Below are 10,157 nucleotides of genomic sequence, written 5' to 3'. Positions count from 1 at the left end.
AGTCTTGTATTGGGACATTTCAGATAGAAGTTTTCATTCATAAAAAAAAGGTATAGCATTTCGAATACAGGTGGGACATATTGTCCCAGTAGGAGCGAAAGTGTTAAAAAATGATCCTTCCGAGGTTCCCTACTTTTTTAAAGAAAACGCACAGAAACTTCAAATTTAATGGGGTATGGTTATTATCATCCGAAAAAAAAAATCTTTAGCATTTAAATTTGTAACCGACCAATCGACCAGCCCAAAATGGGAAGTTATCTGCTCAACGAAGTGTTCTGTATTGATTGACTCGATGGCGCCAACTTGTTGGAACATAGTCGGTTATCATGCCTCGATAACCCTCGCCAATGACGGTTACGTTCTCACTGCCATCATTTTTGAAGAGATATGAACCGAGATATGAACCGATGATTCCATCGGCCTACAAAGCACAACAAACCGTTGTTTTTTCTAAATGAAATGACAGCTCTTGTATCTCTTGACTTTTCTCTTAGTCCCAAATGTCTTATGTAGGTGGTAAATAGAGTAGATATCTTATGACGCACTTAGACCTTTAGGCAGCGCATTGTGAAACCTGCCTGCAACTAAAATCCTTTGACACTTTCATGTCTTCTCTGAACCAACTTCTGTTGTGTATCTTGAAAAATTTTTCCAATACAAAAAGTTTTACCAGTGTAACCTATTAAACATCGTCAAGTAACCATAGACCGATAGTTGCAATTCTTTTCCTATACTAATGCTTTGCAATCACATAGAAGATGATGTATAGTCTACTCTTCTTCTACTTCTTGACAGCTTGTACAATGGTTAATCTCTACAATAGTTATCTTTTACAATAGTTATTGTATAGTGTTCTGAGTCTGCTGGTTATGCAACTTACTACTGTAAATTCTGCTACAATTTTTTAGTAGCCAAGACTCGAACCTTTTACTGACTTTTCTGTACGAAAACCACCCGACAGCAACAATCGTTTGATACAAGTACATAATACTCTAAACTATAATAAAAAAAATATTGTTTGCTTAATTGTGGCAAAAACTTATCGATATAAAAACTAATGTGATAAGGTAAAACTCCCAAAGCTTTCAATAAAGAATGTAACTTTGGCAATTGAGAAGACTTAGAAGATGTTTTATGGTGAGTTTGAACGCAATAAGCTGAAAAAATAACGGAAAGAGCAGAATATATTTAAATTTTAAATCATCATCAACTAACGGTATATTTTACTTAGGTGCATAGTTATCAACATTCACGTTCAAATTGTCACAGGCACATCGGTTTGTGTTCGTATGTTTAGCTCTTTTGCATAACAAAGCAATTTATTTGCGGCGACAGTGAGTTTTGCAATGTCTGCATCTCAGTAAAGTGGAATTTAAAATTGTGCTATATGGAAAGTAGGCGTGGTTGTTATCTGATTTCGCCCATTTTCACATTGTGACTTAAGAATGTAAGAAGAATGCCACGTACCAAATTTTTCCGAAATCGGTTAGTCGGGTTCCGAGATATGGAGTTTCACCAAAAAGTGAGCGATGCCACGCCCATCGTACGATTTTCACACTGACTCTCATAAAGCTTTCTCATACCATCCCGGCAGCAAATTACAACGTCTCTGACGCATTTAGTTATATGTGACCTGGTCTACGAAAAGGGAGCTAACGTGCGAAAACTAGTTTTCTGGGAAAAGCTGTTAAAAATAATCGTCAGTTTCTCGTTATCTCATTAATTGTTCTTCTTTTTTTTGACACCTAATCCCCCTTTTCGTAGGCCAGGTCACATATATTTTTTTGACACCTAAGCCCCCTTTCCGTAGACCAGGTCACATATATTAATTGCGCTTTTAGTAGTTTTGAACAGTACCGTTATATGGGGTGCGAGCATCCGATTTCGTCCATTTTTATACTATAGGTTTAGTTGTTGTAGCTAAGGTGGTTTAGGAGATATGTACATTAAACTTATTAGATGGCGGGGCCACGCCCACTTTTCCAAAATATTTTCCCACAGGTGTCTCCGGCTACTGTGATCCTCTTTTAGTTATGGCATATTATAGGTTTTCGGTTAATGGTGATTTGTGGGCGTGGCAGTGGTCCGATTACGCCCACCTTCGAACTCGAACTTTTTTACGCTAAGAAATCTGCATATCAAGTTTCATCAATATATCTCAATTTTTACTCAAGTTGCAGCTTGCACGGGTGGACGGACGGACGGACAGACAGACAGTCAACCGGATTTCAACTTTTCTCGTCACCCTGAACATTTATATCATTTATATATACATAACCCTATATCTTTCTCGTTTTTGACTGATGCCAATTAGTAAAGGAAAAGAAGGTCCCAATTTGCCATCAGCATAGCGTTCACTAATCATGCTCGACAAAGCAGAAAAACATTATAAAAGGCCCAGACCAAAGGAGCGCCTCTGCGAAGCTTTAGGTTCGTGCCAGAGACAACAGTGCTTTAGACCCGACAGGTAAAATCACAAGATCGACGCTCTCGAAAAAAGCCCGACTAGAATCCCCGACTAACCCAGCGCTATAAAACTGCTGTATCAAACTATTGAGGGATCCCGACAGATGCCGATTTTGTCAGGAACAGCTCAACGAACCATTCTAGGCCCAGACTTGTGGAACATAAACTATGACGCTTTACTAAAACTCGAAATGCCAGACTAATCGTACTAAATTGGCTACGCGGTTGAGATTGCAGCAGTAATCAGAGCATGAAACACAGAAGAAGCGCGAGAAAGCAAAATTATGTCATTAGAAAGACACAAGCATGGCTCGACTCACACAATCTACAGCTCGCTACAGAAAACACAAACCTAGTACTGCTTACAAATAGGCACATATCTCTCGATATAAGTCTGCTAACGACTACGGATATACTAAGAAGAGAAGAGGCAGTAAAGTACTCAAGCGTAAGTATGGACCCTAGATTAACTTTCTGATTAGAGGAGCTCAGCCAAAAAAAGAGAAAGCTTCTTATTATACGGAGTAGTGATCTGGGCAGATGCGCTTAAACTGGGAAACCGGCGTAAGGTAGTGACCAGTGTGCACCGCAGTCCTCAGAGTTGGATCAGCCTACCGAACAGTATCAGATCAATATTACTTATAGCGGTAATGCCCAACACAGCTGCTATCCGAACACAGATATTTCAGAAAGTACCTTCAAAGAATGGATAAAGTGGACCAGCCTACCGAACAGTATCAGATCAATATTACTTATAGCGGTAAAGCCCAACATTGCTGCTACCCAAACACGGATATTTCAGAAAGTACCTTCATAGAATGGGTAAAGTCGAAGAGCCGTCATCCCTATAGTATATAACGATGCGACTGAAGCCGAGTTGCAAGGTGGGCGACGACTCCTTAGAGTAATGTTTTTTAATGCGGAAAGCATTTTCCAGCCCCTAAACCGAAAAAATTGATGCTGACAACAAACCCGTAGGCACCGCGGCACGCAGGAAACCATAGCAGAAACTGACCTGCAATAGGTTTGGACACCTTGTCATAAAGTAACCCTCCTTACGGCATAAAAAAATAGAAATTTTCAACTGACAAGTTTTATAAACAAATTTCATAATAAGATTTTCTCTTCATCATATTTTCTTTACAAAAACACCAAATACGTTTTGCATTTGACAATATGACTCACCAAAATGTGTACCGGAAATATTGCAATTTCAAAACTGCAATCAGTAATTATTTTATTTATAAGTCAATTAAATGCATAGTTCTGACTTATTTGCATACATTTACAGCTTTGTGTGATAAGTACAATTCATTATTGTAAATAGAACACAACTCTGCTTAACGAAAGCAAACAAAAACTTCAAAAAAAAAAAAAATTAATGATTAGATGACAATAAATAACACTGCAGTAAAGTTGATTAGATAGCGGTGGAAGATCAAGTTGAAGGTTTGTAAAAAATATATACATATACAGATTTACATGCACACATCTGCACGTACGCATACATGTGCTGGCCATCATTAAAGTTCGCTTTTGTTCTTCGCCGCTTTTGCAGCAATATTCAGATCCTTAGTAAAGGGATACAGTGCTGGCGAGACATATTGGAACAAAACAAGAATAATAGTTGAATAATATCGAAGTTGCTTCTTTTTTTACGTAAACGCAGCATTTTGAAATTTCTAAACAGAATATTAAATTTAAAATTTTAAATTTTTCAGAATAAAAATTATTAAAAAAAATGTATAAAAAAAAATTAATTTAAATTAAATAAAATAATTGTGTTTTTAATTTTTTAAATATATTTTAATATTTTCAAATTGAAACATATTTCTTCTGACATTTTTTGTATGCGAAAGCTTGAGTAAAATATGTAGAATTACCTGAGAATGGCACTTTGAAGCCAAATTAAATTAAATTCACAGAAAATACCATATTTTATATAACATAGATGATGAACGCGTATCATTAAAATTTCGAACAATTACAGCGTATAGGTGTCCAATCTGAGCAATTTTCTCAGCTATTATTACATTGCCTTAGATAATAAACGGTGCTAAATTTCGTGCTGATACCTCGACAAATAAAACAGTTTCCCTTACAAAGTTTTGATTCCGATCGTTCAAAATCAACAGCTCGTATAAAGAGGGATCAGATCGCGTATATAGAGAAAGTCGGACAGTCATGGTTAAGTCAACTCAGCTCATCACGCTTTTCTCTTAGAGTTATAAACTTCGTGATAAATTTCAGACCCCACTAAAACATCATCAAACTTTTCCATGGACTAGATAAAGTTAAAAAAGAATTATTGAAATATCATTGTGCAATTCTACTTCCTTCTCGCCTAGCCTTTTAACAACCACAATTTATTAGCCATTAAAATTTTATGAATTCTCCACGGCTTACACAGTTTACTACGGAAAGTATAAAAGACCATCACAGAAATGAACTGAACACAGTATAAACACCACGCCACAACAAACCATTTTCTCGCAAAATTTCATTTGGAAAAATTTCTATAAAAAAAAATTCGAAAACTAAAAGAATTGTGTAAAATTGAAAGAATTGAAATTAAAGAAGTTAAACAAATAGTGAGTACTATAATGATTTAAAATTATATTCCAAATTCATATAACGAAAATATGATTATCGGCGAAACATAATAAAATTAGAAGCCGATTGTGAATCGAAATCATTATGGGTTAAAGTGAAAACTCTAGTTCGTGGAAGAACTTATAATGGAGTTTTCGATGTGATCCGATTGATGTGATAGTACTATGAAATGAAACTGTATCTGCTTACAATATCACATACATAACGGTGTTATCATCACTGACTTTTTAGTCCCAGAGTTTCAGAGGAAATCTCGAACTGCTCTACACAAACAAAAAGTTTGTAAAATTAGGAAAATTTCACCCACTATGTGATAGTGACACCCATGGATATTACCGGCAGGTGTATTGCTGCGAAGTTCAATCTTGGGGGTAGAGAAGCCAATTATATTAGAGGATCCAAACAGCAAATCTTGACGTTCTCTGCTACTTCAACTGCATTACTGAAAACTTGGATTACTGCGTCGCAGCGGCTAGTCGTCGCGGCTTTTATGCTATTAACATACCGAAGAGACATACATATGTAAACAGAAAGAAGTCGCTGGAGACGAACCGAAGCTGGAAGAGAAGATTAGGTAGAAAGTTTACTGTAAAGAGCTCTGCATCAAGCTTAACTTTAGGCTACCGGATTACGAGATTTTTTTTTTAAGGCAAAAGTGACTGCTAGTAAGGAGGTAGTAGACATACTATTTCTCCGAAGTGTAGTAAGCTCGCTAACTGTGCGCTCAAAATTAGTCAAGGAGTGGCCATACTTACTAGAAATAGCATCAAGTTACTTCATTTATATACTTTTTTGAGAGCCTCGTGGTAGCAGAATCATTATTAGTAATGAGCTGGTGAGAGGCCCCATTAACATCAGAGTGGGAAGGAGCTTATCTCCATTGTCATTTTACGTTCTAGCACTGGACCTATGGACCTCGCATTCGCTTAACATGCAATGGTTGACGACCAGCTGCGACTGCGAGACTATTTTCATCTAGCATATAACGCACTGAATCCACTGAAGCATTTGCTTTTTGAACCGTTCATATTGCCGCAATAGAAGTTCCTGTTGTACATTCTTGAACGCAAGCTGTCAAAGTTGTAGGTGGCAACAACAGGCTTTTTCTTTTCCATTGACCAGCCTTTGTAAAACTGAGGTTCAAATATGTTGACAGTCTCACTTTCGGCGAACCAGGAGTTGTAGAGGAAACTGGCTACAGCAGCCTCAACAAATTTTTGATAAGCTTAAATCATTTTGTCGCTTTATGAGGGTCTTTCGAACAACTATATAGGAGTTTTAGGTACCACGATGAACCAGCGCTAGGCTGAGATTCCAGTTGGGATCGTTCTTCTGACTTAAGCTAACCTACAGTGATAATAAAGAACTTTAAACAGTGTTAAAACTTCATCTTAATTTGAATGATATAGTCCAAGAATGCTCTTCAAATTTGCAAACAGTATGCAGACAAACAAACTCGAAAGCAACGGTCCATACTGATCCTAAGAAACAATAATACTTAAGAAGAGTTCAAAACACGATGTTGGAACAACATCCCTAGTCCTTGGTTAATAATTTGAAAATATTAATCTCTAATTTTTCTTTCCTCATTCATATGGAGTTTAGATTTGTGAAGAACTTTTGTATATAAAATAAATACTCAAAATCAATACCATATTTCTTTGCACAGTATATCTAAATTATATGATCATAAGTTCAGAAGATTTCCACTAGATATGGACGCGGACACCTTCAGAGAATTCGGTAAAGCTGCTGTGGACTTTATAGCTGATTATTATGAAAATATACGCAATTGGTAAGAAGGAACACTGGTTCATCAAAAATCAAAGCATATATACGGAAAAACATTTCCTTTTTCGCAGCGATGTTCTACCTTCCGTAGCGCCAGGCTATTTAATCAATCAGCTACCCAAAGAGCTGCCAGAAAATCCACAACAGTGGCAGGAAATTCTGCAGGATGTTAGCAAGCTCATTGTACCTGGCTTAACTCATTGGCAATCACCGAATTTTCATGCATACTACTCAATAGGCTGCTCGTACCCATCCATTGTCGGAGATATGCTAGCCAACGGCTTTGGTGTGATGGGCTTTAATTGGGTAAGTAGACTTAACATCGAGAGTCGTTAGATATTTCTTCAAAAGTTAGTTTTTTTTATCCATCAATTGGCTCTCACACTGTTTTTCAGATAAGTAGTCCCGCTGCCACCGAATTAGAAATGGTTGTCATGGACTGGTTGGCGAAATTCTTCAAATTGCCAGCACATTTCCTATACTCGAACAAAGGGTCTGGTGGCGGAATTATACAGGGTTCATCCAGTGAGGCTATACTGATCGCTGTGATGGTGGCGCGTGAACAAGCAGTTCGACGCGTGAAAGCCGCCCAACCAGAGCTGAGCGAGGGTGAGATACGCGCACGCCTTGTCGGCTACTCTAGCGATCAGAGTAACTGTTGCGTAGAAAAGGCGGGCATTTTGGGCGCATTGCCGATAGGTCTAGTTGCCGTCGATGAGTCTCGGGTATTTAACGGCACACAGTTAGCCAAAGCAGTGAAAGAGGACCTGGCAAAGGGGCTCATACCTGCAGTTTGCATTGCTACAATGGGCGCCACAGATACTTGCTCGTATGATGACATTGAGTCACTGGCGACCGTCTGTGAGGAGCATAACATATGGTTGCATGTGGATGCTGCTTACGCGGGCTGCGTTTTAGCATTGGATGAGTATGCGCATCTGCGGCAAGGACTCGATCGCGTCGACTCGCTAAACTACAACCCACACAAGACATTGCCTATCAATTTTGACTGTACGGCTATGTGGTTGCGTCACTCACATAAAATTGTCGAGAGTTTCACTGTGAAACGCATGTACTTGCAACATAAATACGAAGATCAAACCGGTATACCAGAGTTTCGTCATTGGCAAATAGCGTTGGGACGTCGCTTTCGTGCACTCAAAGTTTGGGTAGCTTTCCGTACTCTTGGCGCTGAAGGTTTGCGTGAATATATTCGTCTTCGAATACGTCTAGCCGAGCGTTTCGAGCAGTATGTACTAGCCGATTCGCGTTTCGAGCTATTCGCCAAACGCGCTATGGGTCTGGTCTGTTTTAGAGTTAAGGGTGGAAATGAGTTGTCCACCGAGCTTTTGAAGCGTCTAACAGATCACAAAAAGATCTATATGGTGCAAGCGATATTTCACGGAAAAACTTTTATACGTTTTGTCGTTTGTGGTATGGAACCGAAGGAATGTGATATAGACTTTGCTTGGCAAGAAATTGAGTCACAACTGAGCCAGCTTCTGAGTGAGCAAGATGTAGCAAAGGTCGCAGTGAATTCGGTGGAAGAAAAGAAAGCAGAAGAGAGCCCCAAGAAGAACGTTAAAGTACATTAATTGCGCCAAAAAGATGACGTGGTGGGGACTACACCTAAGTTTAGGTGCCGCAGAGAAATGTAAATGAATATTCAAACATATGAACATAATCTTATATTTATATGCCAATTTGGCTAAACTATTTTACCAAATATTATATTAATATATTACCAGACAGCTACTGAGACCGTTTGACTTAAATTACCTTAGTCTAACTAAATATTAGCAGTCCTTTCACTTGAAACCAACAATGGAGTAAGTAAAACTCTTTATTTCGCGGTTATAGGCGAGTTTACAATAGCGCGCCAATTTGAGTCACTAAGTGCAGCCGGGTCCTTCCCCACCTGATCTCTTCAACGAAGTCGAGGTCTTCCTCTTCCATTGCTTCCCCCGGCGGATACTGCATCTCGTGATTCGCTGAACTATATAAATGTCGTCGTATAACTCATCGTTCCATCGAATGCGATATTCTCCGTTGCCAATGTGCAAAGGACTATAAATCTTTCGCAGAACATTTCTCTTGAAAACACGTAACGCCGGCTCATCAGATGTTGTCATAGTCCATGCCTTTGCATCATATAGCAAGACGGGAATCATGAATGATTATAGAGTTTGGTCTTTGTTGCCTACTCGGTCCCAAGTACCATATATTAGGAAGAGTTATTCTGCGTTGGATTTCGAGCCTGACATTGTTGTCGGTGTTAATGCCAGTTCCAAGGTAGACGAAATTATCTACGACTTCGTTGTAGTGACTGTCAACAGCGACGTGACAGCTTAATCGCGAATGCGACGATTCTTTCTTTGATGACAACAAATATTTCGTCATGCCCTCGCTCACTGCCAGACCCATTTGCTTTGCTTCTTTATTCATTCTGTGGAAACCAGAAATAACGGCGCGGTTTCTGAGGCCAATGATTACAATATCATCGGCGTACACCAGCAGCTGTACACTCTTATAGAACATGATACCTTCTCTATTCAGTTCTCCAGCTTGAATTATTTTCGCCAGCAATAGATTGAAGTCGCAGAATAGGGATTCACCTTGTCTGAAACCTCGTTTGGTATCGAACGGCTCGGAGATATCCTTCCCGACCCTGATGAAGCTTTTCATTATTTTTTCTAATTTTTTACTTTGCCTAAGAGACTATCGGTCTATAACCGATTTCGAGCTAGCGACTTTCAAGATCAAGTTTTTGGAACATATCTCCCATACAACCGGTTTTCAGAAATTTGTTTAAGGGCCACAGTCTCGTCTAATCATCTAATCGCTTTAGTGCCAATCACTATAAACTCTTAACTTAAATTTTGTTTCCCGACAAGCGGCATTATTTATGGAAACGGTTCCGTACAGGTAGTGGAAGCTATGTTTTGGACCGATGAAAAAAACAAGGTACCTGATTATTAACGGGATACAAAACAAAACAGGAGACAGTATGTAGACAGCTGAGTCCAATCGGTAGCCCGCTGTATGGGTGTTGCTTTTGAAAGTCCCAAAAATTATACAGTCTGTTGATAAAGTTTTGGCGGTAGCATAGAAATATTTTATCGACTGCTTCAAACGTGGTAATAAAATCATTAAACTGTGTGTTCCTGGATAAATTGCATGTCAGGATCCACGTTAAGCGAACAAGTTAGGAGAAACACTATTCCGTCCATGTAGTAAAACATTACTAAATACTTGTACAGCCGCCCTACAGCCCGATGTGGCCCGCC

General features: G+C 38.8%; 1 protein-coding gene across 2 annotated transcripts; it reads left to right on the top strand.

Annotated features, from left to right (window-relative positions):
- Positions 1 to 4,934: 4,934 nt before the first annotated feature.
- Positions 4,935 to 8,664, top strand: LOC120769193 (3,4-dihydroxyphenylacetaldehyde synthase 2-like). 2 transcript variants are annotated; one of them, XM_040096088.1, is made up of 4 exons: positions 4,935 to 5,057; positions 6,793 to 6,874; positions 6,942 to 7,176; positions 7,266 to 8,664. In XM_040096088.1, exons 2-4 carry the CDS (start codon positions 6,795 to 6,797, stop codon positions 8,463 to 8,465), a joined length of 1,515 nt encoding a protein of 504 aa, XP_039952022.1. In that variant the 5' UTR covers positions 4,935 to 5,057; positions 6,793 to 6,794; the 3' UTR covers positions 8,466 to 8,664. The 2 variants fall into 2 exon arrangements, with proteins under 2 accessions (XP_039952022.1, XP_039952021.1); XM_040096087.1 differs by having other exon boundaries at positions 6,749 to 6,874.
- The last annotated feature ends 1,493 nt before the right edge of the window (positions 8,665 to 10,157 follow it).

Source organism: Bactrocera tryoni, chromosome 2 (assembly GCF_016617805.1).
Source record: "Bactrocera tryoni isolate S06 chromosome 2, CSIRO_BtryS06_freeze2, whole genome shotgun sequence".
Lineage (NCBI taxonomy): Eukaryota > Metazoa > Arthropoda > Insecta > Diptera > Tephritidae > Bactrocera > Bactrocera tryoni.
Note: the sequence above shows the minus strand (reverse complement) of the source record. Positions and strands in the feature narration are given on the sequence as shown.